This window comes from Bipolaris maydis (genome assembly GCF_028858645.1).
Source record: "Bipolaris maydis strain C4 unplaced genomic scaffold PSV08scaffold_10, whole genome shotgun sequence".
Lineage (NCBI taxonomy): Eukaryota > Fungi > Ascomycota > Dothideomycetes > Pleosporales > Pleosporaceae > Bipolaris > Bipolaris maydis.
The window spans coordinates 974,160-989,332 of NW_027093866.1; the positions used below are offsets into that span (position 1 = coordinate 974,160).

Sequence of the window (15,173 nt, forward strand, 5' to 3'; positions counted from 1 at the left end):
CTAGACGAAAAAGGCGTCCCGTCACATAGGGTATCCCACTACGCAGAGACGGATGTTAGCAAAATATCAATGATATTGAGATAAAACAAAAAGGAAAGATTTCGTATTCATAATCGTGACTAAACGCTAGAAGAACTCTCCTGACCAAGTAAATCTGTGTAATATATAGAGAATAAGTTGTTGAAACAAATGGCATACAATCTGAGTCTGTTCGAAAAAAAAACACTTCTATAACCAGTCATAATGTCACGTCGATGCCACTGTATCTACGCCTCAGTCCCTGCTCATTTTGACGCCGTACTCGGAAAAGAAATGACATTGTTTGTTATGAATGACATCAGACGTGTCTTCCTTGAAGACATTGCATCCGAACGTAGCCGCATTAGGTGGTGTATACACTACAAATCATTAGCAAGCAAAGCTCTATCCAACCTCACAGTTCAGCACTGACAATGTAGAGAAACGGCGTAGTCAGTCGGATCAGGGTTGGAAATACGGTGTGTACCCAGATTATCCGCCATGTACGTGACTTGATTCTCCGAGTACGTAGTCTCGCGAATCTTTTTCATGGGGCGATGATTTCGCACGTCTTCATCTGAAGGAGTGGCGAAACGGGTTTCGGTCAGGCGGCCCCTGAGCATCTTCATGATGCAGTGTGCGTTGGCGTGGCTGTAAACAGCGTTAGCATCCGATTCGGGATGTGTTGCCGAGCTGCATGCAATGGATAGATGCAAAGGTCCACATATAAACGCGGTTGTTTCGGGGGGTTGGTGATGGGGGTTTGGCGGAGTTTGGTTCGTCTTACCGGCATGTTCTCCTGTACTGACGCAACGATCAATCGATCGGCGAACACAGTCGCTTCATCGTGCAGAAGAGCAAGGCCATAGACTGCGAAGGGTTGGGGTCGGTATCGTTGGGGCGACGACGGAGTTGGTGGCGGGTAACTCGTGTTAATCACCAGTGGACGTAGTTACTTACTCGTGAATCGGACTCTTCTTACCGGGGCCCCATACTAGGATAAGCTGTGCTGTGAGCAGAGCATAATAGCCAAAGCGATTGAAATCATACCAGATTACTCTTGCCGTTACCCTTGTCTACTAGGTTGCGTGTGTAGGGCACTTTGTCTGAGGCGAAATAATATCTCTTCCATTCTGACTCATTGGAAACGTAGGCCTCCATGAGCTGTTGAAGCTCATTCTCATCTACATCTGCAGAATCTATACCGCTGCTGGGCCCGAGTTTCTCATTGATGGCTTCAACGAGAGCGCGGAATTCGTCGACTTCTGTGCTACGGCCAATCATTCTGACAATAGGCGATTTGCAAAAAATTAATGTATTGCGGAACTTGTCAGCTGCTTTGGTACGATGATGAGTTGAAGATGTATAGCAGTTTGGGTGCAGAGAAGAAAGTGAACGCGGTTTTGTAACTGAAAAGGGCGGTCTAAGCAAGGCAACCGTGGTGATGTTGGGAAACTGCGCGTGTGCAGGACGTGATTTCTTATTATGTAACTATCTGCGGGTTCTAAAGCTTGTGCTGTGCGGAGGCGGTCAGTAGTCGCCGTCTTTGGATGCGCCCCATACGACGTGTTCTGAGAAAACAAGTGTTTTCGGCGACCCAAAACCTCACAATCGGCTTCTATCGGGCATGTCAGCTTGGAGCAGGAACTGTGGAAGCATGCATAGAAGCCAAGATAGAAGGCTGTTGCATGGCCACGCTAACCACATGAAGTGGCGGTGAAAAGTACTGCCGCAAAGCCGTGCCCCGCTTCGTCATTGGTGGGCTGGCGTCACTCACGTCAAATTTCTGAACAACCACATTGCCTCTCTACATCGACCACAGAGCAAGAAGAGGATAGATAGCACGTCAAAATGTCGACTACAGTGGACAAGGTTTGTATTGACGCAGAAAAAAGATGTTACACTGCTTGCTGACGGGATGAAATAGATCAAGGAGATCGAGGCCGAAGTAAGGCATATCCGTTAGAACGGTTGTCGGAGCGCTACTCACACAAACTGTAGATGGCCAAGACCCAGAAGAACAAGGCGACGTCTTTCCATCTTGGTACGGGACCCCGATCGAACAAGGCATGCCGACATGCTCACCACATGAATAGGACAACTGAAGGCGAAGCTCGCTAAACTGAAGAGGGAGCTTCTTGAGCCCTCGAGCAGCGGTGGCGGCGGTGGTGTCGGATTCGATGTTGCTAGGACTGGTGTGGCCAGTGTTGGCTTCATTGGATTCCCCTCCGTGGGCAAGAGTACACTCATGAGTAGATTGACAGGACAGCATTCGGAAGCGGCCGCTTACGAATTCACTACGGTAGGGGAAGCAAATGCAGTGTGAGTGCTGGCGACTAACAGTAGACAGCTCACTACTGTACCTGGTCAAGTCATGTACAACGGAGCGAAAATCCAAATTCTTGATCTTCCCGGTATCATCCAGGGAGCGAAAGACGGAAAAGGTCGTGGACGACAGGTTATTGCGGTGGCGAAGACATGTCATTTGATCTTCATTGTTCTGGACGTTAACAAGCCTCTCACGGATAAGCGGGTTATCGAGAACGAATTGGAGGGCTTCGGGATCCGAATCAACAAGAGTCCACCAAACATTGTGCTGAAGAAGAAGGACAAGGGTGGTATTAATATCACCGCCACGGTTCCACTCACGCATATTGATCACGGGGAGATCAAGGCGGTGCTAAACGAATATCGAATGGCAAACGCGGATGTGGCGATTCGATGCGACGCGACGGTGGATGACCTGATTGACGTTATCGAAGCGAAGAGTCGAAGCTACATCCCAGTCATTTACGCGCTCAACAAGATTGATGCGATTAGCATTGAGGAGCTGGACCTGCTGTACCGAATCCCGAATGCTTGTCCTATCAGCTCGGAGCACGGATGGAACATTGACGAGCTGCTGGAGCAAATGTGGGAGAAGCTGAATTTGGTTCGCGTCTACACGAAGCCCAAGGGTAAAATGCCCGATTACTCTGCGCCAGTGGTATTGCGATCAACGGCATGCACTATTGAGGATTTTGTATGTAAATTATTTGCAATGGTGGACCAGGGGCTAACTGCAAGCAGTGTAACTCGATCCACAAGACGATTGTGGACAACTTCAAGCACGCGATTGTGTACGGAAAATCTTGCAAGCATCAGCCCCAGCGCGTGGGACTGTCACATGAGCTTGCAGACGAGGATATTGGTAAGTAGATGACGGTATTGCCCCCGCTTGGTGGAGTTTTGTGGGCTCACGTGTTGGCCAGTTACAATTGTCAAACGGTAGAAGCAAAAAGGTCGCAATTTTGAGGCATGACAGGAGATGGTACGGAAGGCTGTGGATCCGTAGTGGCATGGGGCGAGATGAGTGGAAGGAGAGATTTGGATGGCTGAGGAGGTCTCAGTGTCAAGGGCAAGATTGGGTCGCAGCAGGCCGGATGAGGCGCAGAGAGAGGCGTGGAGCCGAGATGGCGACTTGTATTGGCCAAGAGCTGGATCCAGTAGCAGGACGGAGGACAGATGAGGACGAGACTAGGAAGGCAAGGCCGCTTACGGCGGCGCGGATCGTACCTGCCAATCGCTAAGAGAGTCGTTACTTGGGGGAATGGCGGGCGGACCGATACCGTCCGCGGGGTGTTGAGCAGCAAAGCAGGACGAGTGATTTGAAGGGCTATGGAGAGGGCGTGGCACAAGCAGGCAAGTGCAGGCAAGCAGTGGTGACTTGAAGTGCAGACGGCACTTTTGGGGGGACTCGGAGGTGCAGTGGGATTTTGGTTTTTTTCTCGCTCGCGTGTTGTCGATATTTGGATTTGAATGTCAAGGCAGTTGATCAGCAGTGCAAGTGCGAGGCCCAGTTTTTTTTCACGGCATGGATTTGGGGGGATTGGTGTAGACGACTAACGGAGGCAGCGGACGATTCAGAGAAATGAGCAGGGGGAGGTTTGCGCTGGCGACTCAGAGGGCGGGCTGTCAGTCGGGCGCTAAGGGATTATGGCAGCCGGGGCCTGAGTGGCTGGCGGGCCAAAGCTAGTGCGGATGAGTGGTGTTGATGGGCGCGATTATCGCAGCATTCCGAAAGCGTTTCAGCCGTCGACGGTTTGCGTGTCTCCTTTATGCACCGCCGATGATTGATGTGGTGGCGGCGCGGTGGGAATCGCCACTGGCTCGCGTACCTGAGCAGCGTGGGCGGCGGCGGCGGACGGCGGGTGGAGGGCAGAGTGCGGTGGGTGGCCTTGGGAGGGGATGGATGGATGGGGGTGTGTGTGCATGTGTGTGGTCGTGGGGAAGCGTCAGATTAGCCGGGGTAAGAGGGGAGGCATTTTGGCCATATCAACAGAGCAGTAATAGCAGTAGCAGCAGGTACCATGCCGTACATACAGGATGCAGCACTGGGCGGTACATGTTAGCTACGGCCATGCGCGCGTCCATCCATACATACGTAAGTACTGACATGGTCGCGGTCGAGGCATGCCCCGGCGAGCTAGCCCCGGCGGCCGCATAACTCTGGCCCGCGTTTTCCTAGGGGCGCATCCGCGATGAGAGACCCGCACGCGCTAAGCCCAACGTTGCAGCTCGTCGCTTGGCCGGGACGGCGACAGGGATTCGGGGATAGGGTGTGGGTGCATGTGGATGTGGTGGATGTGGGTGTTAGGGTCTGTGTGTGTGTGTGTGTGTGCGTCTGTGTCTGTGTGTGCACACGCCAGGCCGCCAGGCTTGCCGGCAACCTTGGGCTCGAAACAAACAGGGCGTCCTCTCCCGCCAGCTGCGGTAGGCCGCACCCGCATCGCACCGCCAGGGCCCTGCGACCACCACCGTCCCCAGACTTGTCCTCAAGTACGCGCCAGCCCTTCCCTGCAACCCTCGCCCCATCACCATCAGCCATCAGTCATCTTCTCCACCCGCCTTGTACCTATCTGCTGTACATACATACTTGCATCCATACATACATACCTACTCCCACCCACTCACCCACTCACCCACTCATACTACTACTACTACTACTACTACCACCACTACTACTACATACCCACCCTCCCTCGTCCCATGCATGCACGCCCTCACTACACTACTACTACCACTACTACGACCACAACACTCCCCACGCCCTAGATGCATATGCCTCAAGCCCTCTGCTGCCTCTAACCTCTGCATAACACGGACACTTGCTCCCCACGTTCGTGCCCCCATCCCGCCTGCATAGTCCCTTCCCTTTCGAACTGCCCGCCATGAGCCAACTGCACATGGATCACGACCATCACCTCCACCAGGAGCCCTTTGACGACCAACATTCGGCCTGGCGCCCAGATGCTCCCTACAATCCCCACCACCAGTCGCCTGTCCAGGACTACAGTGGCTTCGCAACCTATCCGCCCCTTCCCATGGAACCCATCTACGCCACGGGCATGCACCCTCCCCACCAAACCCACCAGACTCCGAGAAACACACACCCCCAGTTGCAGCCCCTGATCATGCCCCAGATGCCTCAATGGCCCAGCATGCTCACCAGCCAGTCGACGTACCAGGCTCCGCTCTTCCCTTCGGCGCCTCCCCCCATTACACCCGCTTCAGCAACGCCAGTCTCCGCCACTTCAACCCAGTCCCGCACTTCATCCACGCCTCGAAAGACGCTTACGGACGCAGACCGCAGGCGCATGTGCCAGTACCACGAGGACAACCCTACAGTCAAGCAAACGGAAATTGGAGGTACGCCCAGCCCACAAGCCCAAGCCTGTGTTTCCCTCAGTCCATCACTGACTTGAATCTAGCAATGTTTGGCGTAGAACGAAGGTACCGCTGCATTTATGCCTTGTGCATTTTCCCGCCCTGCTAACCGCTGTGTAGTACCGTTTCCAAAGTCTTGCGCCAAAAAGAAAAGTACCTCTACCAAGACGATGGCAGCCGATCGCCCATCAAGCGATCAAAGGGCAAGTTTCCCGACATTGAGCGTGCACTTTCAAATTGGGCGAGAAACCACCAAAGGCAAGGCCTGCCGCTATCCGATGCCATTATCCGCGACAAGGCACGCTTCTTTGCACAGACCGTCGGCAACTCGGACAGCCACCTCAAGGCCAACAGCACCAGCTGGCTGGAAAAGTTCAAGCAAAAGAACCATCTCATGGGTGCAAAGTCAAGAAAGGGATCCATAGCAGAAGAGTCCGAGGGAACCTCGAATCCGCCGTCCAACGCGCATACTCCCAGCGCCATCTCGCCAACCTCGCCAGGTGGAGTATCACCAGCCACCACGACCATGAAGACTAAGAAGAGCGAAGAGAACCTAAAGACCGAAAGCCCAGACACATATGACTTTGGAAATCACCGCAGGCCCTTCCATTCCCAGAGTAGCACTTCACTGTCGAGCGTCTTCACCGACAATGCGCCCTCGACCTTTTCAGGCGGCCCCACAAGCCCTACATCGCTCTCGTCGCCATTCTTCACCCCAGATTCGGCCTGTGGACAAAACAACCCATTTATGCCAAATCGCCAACCTGCCAACGGACAGCCCGGGTCCGGAAACTTTCAGCGGCCGCGAAGCCAGACGTTCCCCATGCTCGTGGGCGTGGAGCAATACATGTCACCCCCGGGCTCCTCAGATGCATTGACTCCAAAGTACGTCAGTAGCGGCACTCTTGACTCGCCCATGGCGGACATGCCTGGGACTCTACCCGCCATTGACGAATCCATGTCACTCTCGCCGACACAAATGCCCAACTCGATGCAGCCCCCTCCCCTGCCGGCTACGTCGGGCCAAGCGGACGACAAGTGCTCATGCACCGACTCGTCGTTGATGACACCATCGCAAGAGGAAGCGGCGCGGGCCCTGGAGCTCGTCATGAGCTTCTTCCAGTCGCAGAACGCAGGTTTCGTGGTGGAGCCACAAGAATACGTGACCATTGGCAAGCTCATGGAGAAGCTACGAATCAAGCGCGACTCCGAGGGCTTGTCCTCTGACATGCGACGGGTGTCAGAGTCCAACTTTGCCACGAGCAAGCTTGAGAGCGTCGATGCGATCCACTAATGAGGCCGCTGCGTCACTCGGTATCATGTCTGGCGGCCCTGTGCGCCCTTAATGCGCCTATGATTTACTTTATTCCATGGAACGGCTTTTGTCGATTCGCTTGGTTTCAGGATGGCAGGATTGCACAAGGCTCATGGATCATGAGGCCAAGGGTTTTCGATGCACCCTGCCCAAACGGCTAACATTGCTAAATGGGAGCCACTCTTTTTTCTTTTTGATTTTTTTTCCTTCTGTCAATCTGATGCACTGCATTTTCGTCTCCGCATTATTAGCATTCTTTTTTGTTTCTTTTATTGTTATTTTTTTTTGGGTTTATTCTCTCTTTCTCTCTATTTACTACATGCTTTGTATTGTCCGTCTGTCTTGTTGTTTTTTCCTCGTTTTCGTATCGCTCGACGAACCACTATACCCCCCCACTTTGGCAGCGCGCAACAGCAGCACACCGGCACACAGCCCAATTTCCGACTCATTCCTTTAACAAAAGAAGATTGTAACCGCTCGCGCGGGCCATTAACCTGTACACGTTACCTTAGTGTGTTCATTATTGATTTCATATTTGCTTGGTATGGCGACATTATAGTTTGGAGTAACAGAGTGTGAAGGGAGCAAAGGGTTTCGTACACGTCGTTGTGACCCATGGGTGGCTCGATACAGTTGCTCAACCCCCTTGCCGAGCCTACTGGCTGAACGTAAGGGTTGTTTTATGCTTTGAAATGCTATTAATGCTTAGTACGACCGCGTATGATTGATTGTGCCTGTTGTCCTTGAGTGCTAGTCATTTTCCTTGACCTTAATCCTTAGTCGGCAGCGCTGGGGTGTTTGGTGCGGGAGCAAAGCACTGACGCACTGACGCACTCGACTGATCGCCATACGGGCCTGCGCTTGTGAACAGATGGTACTTGCCGCTCGGCCTCTGGCGCCCGTGCGCCTTCCGGCCACCTCGACCGCCCGCGCGCACGCACGCAGGGCCCCCCGTTTGCACAAGGGATGGGCGCAAGGTAGCAAAACATCCACCTAAACATACCCGTCTGTCTGTTGATCGTGCCCGACATTAGCCACACTGACCAAGTCCATCCTGAACACTCCCCTCGGCCTGGCCACGTCTATCCATCCAAGTGGCCGTTCAAAATAGGCCCATGGCCCTATCAGGCCGCTCTCTTTTTTTGCCCTTTTCTTTCCGCCGCCGTTGGCAGCAGCTACAAACTCCCCCGGTCCCGAAGCACTGACCCTCCTCACACCTAACACATTGCCCTGCATTTTTCTTCTTTTTGCAACCTCCGACACAACAGGCGAAAAGAGAAAGAAGGGAAACAAGAAACGAGATTTCCCACTCACACATTTGCCGAACATACTATCCTTGACAACAAGGGGGTGGGGGTGGACCGAACAGCGAGAACCGAGACAGGAGCTACTTCTATAATTACAAGCGACACAGATGACGACAACCCACGTCCACACACCTTTTGTCGATTCTCAAACATGTCAGGCCCCTGGCGTGATGTACGTCCATGACATCGCTCTCAAATAGGAACAAGCGAAGGGGAAAAAAAAGGGAAAGTTGTACACCTTCTCAAAATCAGCTACGTCGTTTGTCTCAACAATGACATGTTGTTCCCGTTCCGGCCCCTCCCATCTAGAACACTTTTGTCTTGTCCCAAACCCCCTTTTGGTTTCAGACACGCAACGGAGACACACGGCAAGAGTGAGAGTGAGAGAGTGAGAGCAAGAATTAGAGTTCGCAAAATTCGTTTCTCCTTCAACGCCCTTTTTCTTCTTTTTTTTTTTCCACCTCAGGCTTAACTTTGACTATACGTACGTAACACACGTTATCGGTAGTATGTAGAGTAGTAGTCTCACACACCAAGGAGGCGGCGCAGCAACCCTTTCCTTTCCCAACTCTCTGCGCCCCTTCTCTTCCCGTTCCCGGCTCCCCGAACAGCACGTTCGAGACAACACCGGGGGCGCAAGCGGAGGGGGGGGCAGGGCGGGCAAAGCCGCAGCACCAGCAAAATGCGCCAAAATAAAAAGTCAAAAAGAATAAAGGGCTGCCCAGAAGCGGGTTTTCCATGTTGTTATTTGCTTTTTGCGCAGCTCCCTCGCTCGCTTGGTTTAGTTCCAAGCCACGGGGAGGGGGGGGGAGGAAGGGAAAGCATTGACGCGCCCGTTGGGAACGGAGAGCGGTGTGTGCGTTTCTTTTTTTGGGGGGGGAGGACGGGAAGGAAGGGTAATAAATCGGTAAAAAGCCAAGGTTAAGAACAAGGTGTATGCAAGAAGGGGAGGAAGGATGTGTGAGGCGACGGGGGGGAAAGTACGTAGCGAATCATGGAGACTTGGACTGGGCAAAGGGGAATCAGGGTTCGTCTATGCGTGCGTAGGGGCGACGACGACGACGACGACGGATGGATGGGCTGTGGACGCGCGGATGGGCGTGTGTCTGTGTGTACATGTGTGTGTGTGTGTGTGTGTGTATTGCGACGGATTAGGACGGGTGGGGTTTGTGCGCCCGACCGTTTTGGGCGGGATGCAGCATCTGTTGCTCGTCTTGTCTCTCATCTCATATCGGGGCTCTCTTTGTTTTGGCCTTTGCTGGGTTTATCTTTTTCAAGGGAAAAAAAGGGCTACGTACGGAGGTGCCTTTCAAAAGTATTGTCTGCCAAGAATAATCTAGCCGATGTACGGCCGCCTTAGCCGAGGCTTGTCTCTCCCCTCTATGTACTCATTGCCACCTTGTAGCTCAATGATCTTTTGAATGTGTATAAGGATTCGCTCAATCCAGGCTTGGATCTTAAGTTGCGAGAGATCTCTCCAGCAGTTCTGCCAGACTCTGACTGCCTCAGCCCTTGACTGTGGAGCTCCTTTCTTCGTAGTCTCTCTTTTCATATAGAACCAGCATGGCTCAATACAGTTACAGTCTGGCGAGTTACCACACCAGAGTAGTCTCTCAACGTCGTGCAGGCGATAGATCACACTCTGGTAGTGGTGGGCGTGGCTAGGTGCCTTATCCTCCATTACAACAGTCTGAGGTCTATCTTGGAGGCATTCTTTGGCGAAAGGAATCAGCTTTGGGATCAGAACGCAGGTCTGATATCTCCACCAGTCTATGCCACCTCCAGACGTGCGCACCAGCTTGCCTGTCTTCTCTGTCCATCTCCATTGAGGCTTTCTGCCACGCTTATTACGTAGCCCTATCCTCCTCATAGACTCTAACAGCTCCCACTCCTCTCTCTGTAGAGGCTCAAGCTCAGCGTTCAGCTGCTCAATCCGACGAGCAGCATCCTCTTTCTCTGCCTTTGTCTCTGGCTGATAGACATGGCATGGACCTTTCTTGTCGTACGAGAAGCAGCCCCAGAACATGAACTCAGAGTATCCCTTCCACCTCTCACGGATGCAGCTCTTGACTACTCTCTCGTCTGCCTTTCTCCAGACTCTGTAGCCCCCACGTCGGTGGTTAATCACCACTGACGTCTCGTCTGTCCAGATGACATTCTTCCAGTCCTCCAACGTCCAGTCCTTATGCTCTAATGCCCACTTAAGACGAGCACTCCTCATCTCCTGTGTCAACCCAGGCTTCCTCGTTGGCTTGGTCTTCCTGTATCCTGCTGCTCTTAACACCCTCCAGACGGTAGAGGCAGAGATTTCGACTCCTTGGAGACTGAGCCCACCAGCAAGGTCAGCACAGCTCTTCTCTCGTCCATATCTATCGTGTCGTACTTGTTGGAATATCTGCTCCTTCACCTCCTCTGCCTGCTTAGCAGGTCTACCAGTCTTTGGAGCATCCTGAACGTGGTGTGGAAGAATCTTAATAGGAAGTTCGTTTGGCTCAAAGCCTGCAGCAATAGCTCTACTATAGATACGATCAACAGTACGAGGGTGAACACCAGTTAGCGCAGCAACTTGTGACGTATTCTTGCCAATAGGAGGTGACTTCAACGCGATTACTAAGGTACGGGTATATATATCAGTATAAGGAGCCATAGTAAGAAGATAACTACGTAGTAGCAGGTAGGCTGATCAAACAGCTCCTCAGCTCAAAGGTGGGAGTTGCGCCAAGAAGAGTTGCGCCGAATCGCCGAGATTAGCGTCAGACAATACTTTTGAAAGGCACCTCCGTATAGTAATGCTAATGGGATCCATTTCTTACGCGAGTCGTGGTCTTTTTGGGCTCAATACCCTTGCTCCCCTTTCGCCCCCCCGACCCCCGCTTCCCCCTTCTTTCTCTCTCTCTCTCTCTTTTCGGCCGCCGAGAAATGATGTGTGGTTTATTTGAATAGATGTATATGCCGAGAGTGGGGGGGGGCAGGGAGGAGGGGCCGTGGGAAATCAAGATCTCCCCCGGTTGATAGGTTTTACTTGGGTTGGCATTGGCACCCGTTATAGGATAGGGTATAGTGTTAAGCCTGTTAGTAGGATGAGACTCTTTTTTTTTACACATGTAGCGTGTTGCATATGTCTTTTCCTTTCTTTTCTACTACAAGTAAAACACGTTTACTTTTTTGCTACTCCATCTGCCGTACATTTTCGCTTCCGGAGCTCAAGGAGCAGTGGTGGTTTGTTGGAGAGAAAAAAAGCAAGGAAAAAAGTATGGTTTGCAAATGCCGGTAGCCCGTTTTGCCGAAACCAGCTAAACTTTGCTTTTCTGGGTGTACTGCAAGTGTGCTGACGCTTTTTTTCGCCTCGGACATTTTTTGGGGGGATTGGCAAAGATTTACATACACTACTAATTCGGCCAGTAGTAAAGTAGACTGCTATTCTTTGGTTACATCTAAATGAGTCATTTTTTTAGATGTTCTTACTTAATTCACCGAACTGTTTCCCCTCCCCCCCCTTTCCTTTCGGGCCCCGAAATCAAGCTCTGAAAAAAAGACGGAAAGCTGAAAACGGAAATGAAAGGGAAAGTGAGAAAAAAAGACGTTTTACCAAAAGCAAATATACGTGCGATCAAGCCCCGAAAAGAGCACGCCCCAACCTGAACAACATGGCGAAAGAGAGAAAAAAGCAAGTGCAAGAATCCCCACAACCCGGCCCTTCCGCTCAGGCTACATGTGGCCGAATTCGGCATCCATTTCGGCATAGTGATAGGCAGTCTTTGCTTTTGGCCCCTTTTTTGGTGGTGTTCCCAGTGACGCGGGTGGGTGTGGGTACTAGGTATGGTACGTAGGTACATACTGTGGGGACTGTAAGTTGAGTAAGATGGGTACGGGGCTGACTGTACCGCGCTTCGTATTCGCAAGTACCTAATAGGAATCTTTTTTACCTGCTTTGCTTTCTTGTTTTCCTCGCTATCAGTATTTTGGGAGTGGGGCTTTGGTAAAATGGGGACATTGATTGGCATATTTACAGTTGAAAAGGGGATTGGCACAGTGTACGAGGCGTCTGTTTTTCCTTGCGTTCTTTGAAGCAGTAGTACATACCAGCAAGTAGTACATGGTAGAATGCAGTCTTCAACTAGTATCATGCAGTCGCATGCAAGGTTCAGTAGTAGGAGGAAATACGAGCGCTTTTTTTCTTCATTTCGTCATAATACAGCGTTTTCCCCTATGGCTTTTCTTTTACTTTTCTCGCTCCACGTACCGAGGCGCAAGACCGCGGCGCGCGGGTCAACCTGACAATCCGCACGTGCAACATGGATGACGCTACTTTGTATTACGCACTTGTCAAAACGGCCGAGGCGCGCGTGCTGCCCAGTTCTGCACTTCACAAAAGCATGCATAATTACACATCCATCCATCTACGTATCTACGTATCTACTCTTGACTCTTCCGTCGCGCACAAGTGGAGATGCACTCTTCGGCCCTTATATCTAGCATGTACGTAGAGATCTCGATGCTATTAGGCGCCATCCCCGACTCCGCGTCCTCGCGATGCGCATGCAAGATCAAACCCTCGATGATCGAATTCGGCGCGCGCTTGCAAACGCCAAATAGGAATCAGAAAGAAAAAAAACGAGGCTACTATGCGAACACGAATGAACGTGTTTGGTTGCCTCGGGTGAAAAGAAAATTGCATACGAAGAGCTGGAACCGCAAAGATAACAAAACAAAAAAGTCGTTTGACAAAACGTGCTATTACACAAGGTGCACAGCAAAAAAAAGTTCAATTATCGCGCTTCATTGTCTACCCATACGGCCGGATAGCCTATTCTTTGATCTACAACAACAAGGTGCCTCTTTGGCTTTGCGCCACAACTGCCAATAAAGCCTGTTGCGCAAAAAACAAAAGTTAAAGGTAAAGAAAAGCATGATCTTTCCGAGCTGAGGCGGCTCCCCCGCACACACGGTGGGGTCTAGATGGGCGGTCGAACGCGCAATGCACAATGCACAATGCGCTGGCAGGAATTGGCCCAGGAAACAACACCAGATGGGCAAAACTTCACAATTGCCATGTTCTCGTTGGCTCCTTTTCTCTTCGTGCCGTGGTACCTGCGTTATACTAGTGGCACCCACGTGACCAGCTTTCCATGCCGTGCAATGTAGCATGGGGAGGCCGAAGGGGGTGGTTTGCGCGCGGAACCGGGCTGACAAGCAGGATTTCTTGGAGCAACAGAATCCCGTCATCTGGATTTTTTAGGCTCTCGGGTGACATGTTAATGGCAGTTTTGGCACATGCGCGTAACACGGACAAGCTTCTGGGCTGCTCCTAGCCACGTACAAAGTCACATTCACATGATTCTCAGAGTGTGCCGAGTGGTCGTGTCACGTGTGGCCGATAAGACACAGATCGCTAGCTGTGAAATTGGCGGCAGAATAGGATCAATCTGAATGGCAAAAGTCTCGCAACGGCACCCACGCATTGCATACGCATTGCGCATTACTGTCCCATGTAGAAATGACAGTGTTACCCACCCGTCAGTGGTTGACGTGTCCATGCCGCCTTGCGCTCCCTGCCAGGCCTGTTCTTCGGTTACCCAGAAAATACCACTCAGTCGCTAACCAGCCAATTCTGCATGAACTGGTCTTGCAAGTGCAACTCACGTCGAGCAGAAAACACGACTCGCTATCATGTGGCGAACTGGCAGCAAGGTTTGCATTGACAGCATGTACGTCATGCTCATCTCCCGTTGACACTTAGACGCTGACTGCCATCATACGATACACTGCAAGCGAACACCTCATCCCTCGCTCATCATCCAATATTCTGCCTCACTATTGAGTGAGGCGTAAGACTAGCAATGCCGTAGCTGCTTGTTTCATCCGAAGTGGCTGCTGTAAGTCTGCCGTATGCCGCACTATTGGAACCTCATACCCACCGTACAGAGGGTGGCGAGGCGTCGATTCCGCAAACAGCAATTGCCCGCTACGGGTGATGTTTTGCATTTCCCGAGTCAACTTCCCCGCTTCCGTCTTCAAGTGGCTTTTCAAGCTGTTTAACCGTTGAAACATGGGCTGAGAGAGAGGCATTGCTGCCCATTACACCCCCCTGATCACCAAGCGGTTAGCGAGAGAGAGCATGGTAGATGCTGGAGTGTTCACGACGCTAGGGCCGTGCAAAAAAGAAGGGTTGCTGGTCTTTACTAAACATCCCTGTCCCAAACGCCACTCAGGGACGGGCGACGTTGCATCTCGCGAGTTTCTGAGATAGTGAGCGCCTCCAGGGTCGTGGCTCTTTCCATAGTGCGCATCGCGCGGCTTCACAACGTGCTGCCGAAATAGGCTTCCCTGTCTGCCTCGGGAGTTCAGAGGATCAACGTTTCAACGATTATCCTTGAGCACCGAGTCAGTCAACATGTCAGTTTCGCCGACAAAGATATGTAGAAAAGCGGGCATGTGCAGACCTGAATCCTACGCACGCGCCCTCAACGCGCGCGCGTTATACGATAGGATCAGAAAGAGTGAAAGTCTCAAGATGCAGAGCTGCGCCGCAAGAGGAGGCAGCCCCGGCCATCACGGCCATCACGGTCATCACGGTCATCACGGCCTCCGCGCAACTGCTGCCCAACCGGACACCAATGCCTTGAAACAGTATGACCACACCATTAGGCTCTCCAGGTACGACTTGTCAGGTACAGCTGTGCTGTAACCCCGGCGAGAGCGATAGGCAATTTTCGATTCAGGCCTGGACTTCAGCGCATGCGGGGTAGTTTTTCGAAACCCAGAGCTTTACAGCCTACCCTGGCTTCGGCCAAAATAGGTTGTAGCAATTGCATATTTGGAACCCG

The 15,173-nt window shown here is 52.0% G+C and overlaps 5 protein-coding genes across 5 annotated transcripts; 3 read left to right on the plus strand and 2 right to left on the minus strand.

Annotated features, from left to right (window-relative positions):
- Positions 1–85: 85 nt before the first annotated feature.
- On the minus strand, positions 86–1,467 carry PSV08DRAFT_314094 (RmlC-like cupin domain-containing protein). Its single transcript, XM_014227748.2, has 4 exons — positions 1,069–1,467; positions 979–1,022; positions 452–669; positions 86–398 (listed from the first exon to the last, which is right to left on the minus strand). The coding sequence occupies exons 1-4, from the start codon at positions 1,300–1,302 to the stop codon at positions 274–276; spliced, it is 621 nt and encodes a 206-aa protein (XP_014083223.1). The 5' UTR covers positions 1,303–1,467; the 3' UTR covers positions 86–273.
- Positions 1,468–1,827: 360 nt separating this feature from the next.
- Positions 1,828–3,289, plus strand: PSV08DRAFT_363860 (P-loop containing nucleoside triphosphate hydrolase protein; the record flags this gene model as incomplete). Its single annotated transcript, XM_014227747.1, has 7 exons — positions 1,828–1,890; positions 1,946–1,966; positions 2,020–2,062; positions 2,115–2,320; positions 2,369–3,040; positions 3,088–3,208; positions 3,270–3,289. Exons 1-7 carry the CDS (start codon positions 1,870–1,872, stop codon positions 3,287–3,289), a joined length of 1,104 nt encoding a protein of 367 aa, XP_014083222.1. The 5' UTR covers positions 1,828–1,869.
- A 3,241-nt stretch (positions 3,290–6,530) lies between these two features.
- PSV08DRAFT_314118 (uncharacterized protein) lies at positions 6,531–7,236 on the plus strand. The gene has a single exon (XM_066092658.1). It carries the CDS (start codon positions 6,548–6,550, stop codon positions 7,016–7,018), a length of 471 nt encoding a protein of 156 aa, XP_065948803.1. The 5' UTR covers positions 6,531–6,547; the 3' UTR covers positions 7,019–7,236.
- Positions 7,237–7,444: 208 nt separating this feature from the next.
- On the plus strand, positions 7,445–7,618 carry PSV08DRAFT_314124 (uncharacterized protein; the record flags this gene model as incomplete). Its single annotated transcript, XM_066092659.1, has 1 exon — positions 7,445–7,618. A coding segment is annotated over one exon (174 nt), but the record flags the coding sequence as incomplete, so codon positions are not given.
- Positions 7,619–10,744: 3,126 nt separating this feature from the next.
- PSV08DRAFT_314143 (HTH-23 domain-containing protein) lies at positions 10,745–11,037 on the minus strand (the record flags this gene model as incomplete). Its single annotated transcript, XM_066092660.1, has 1 exon — positions 10,745–11,037. A coding segment is annotated over exon 1 (211 nt), but the record flags the coding sequence as incomplete, so codon positions are not given.
- Between the last annotated feature and the right edge of the window lie 4,136 nt (positions 11,038–15,173).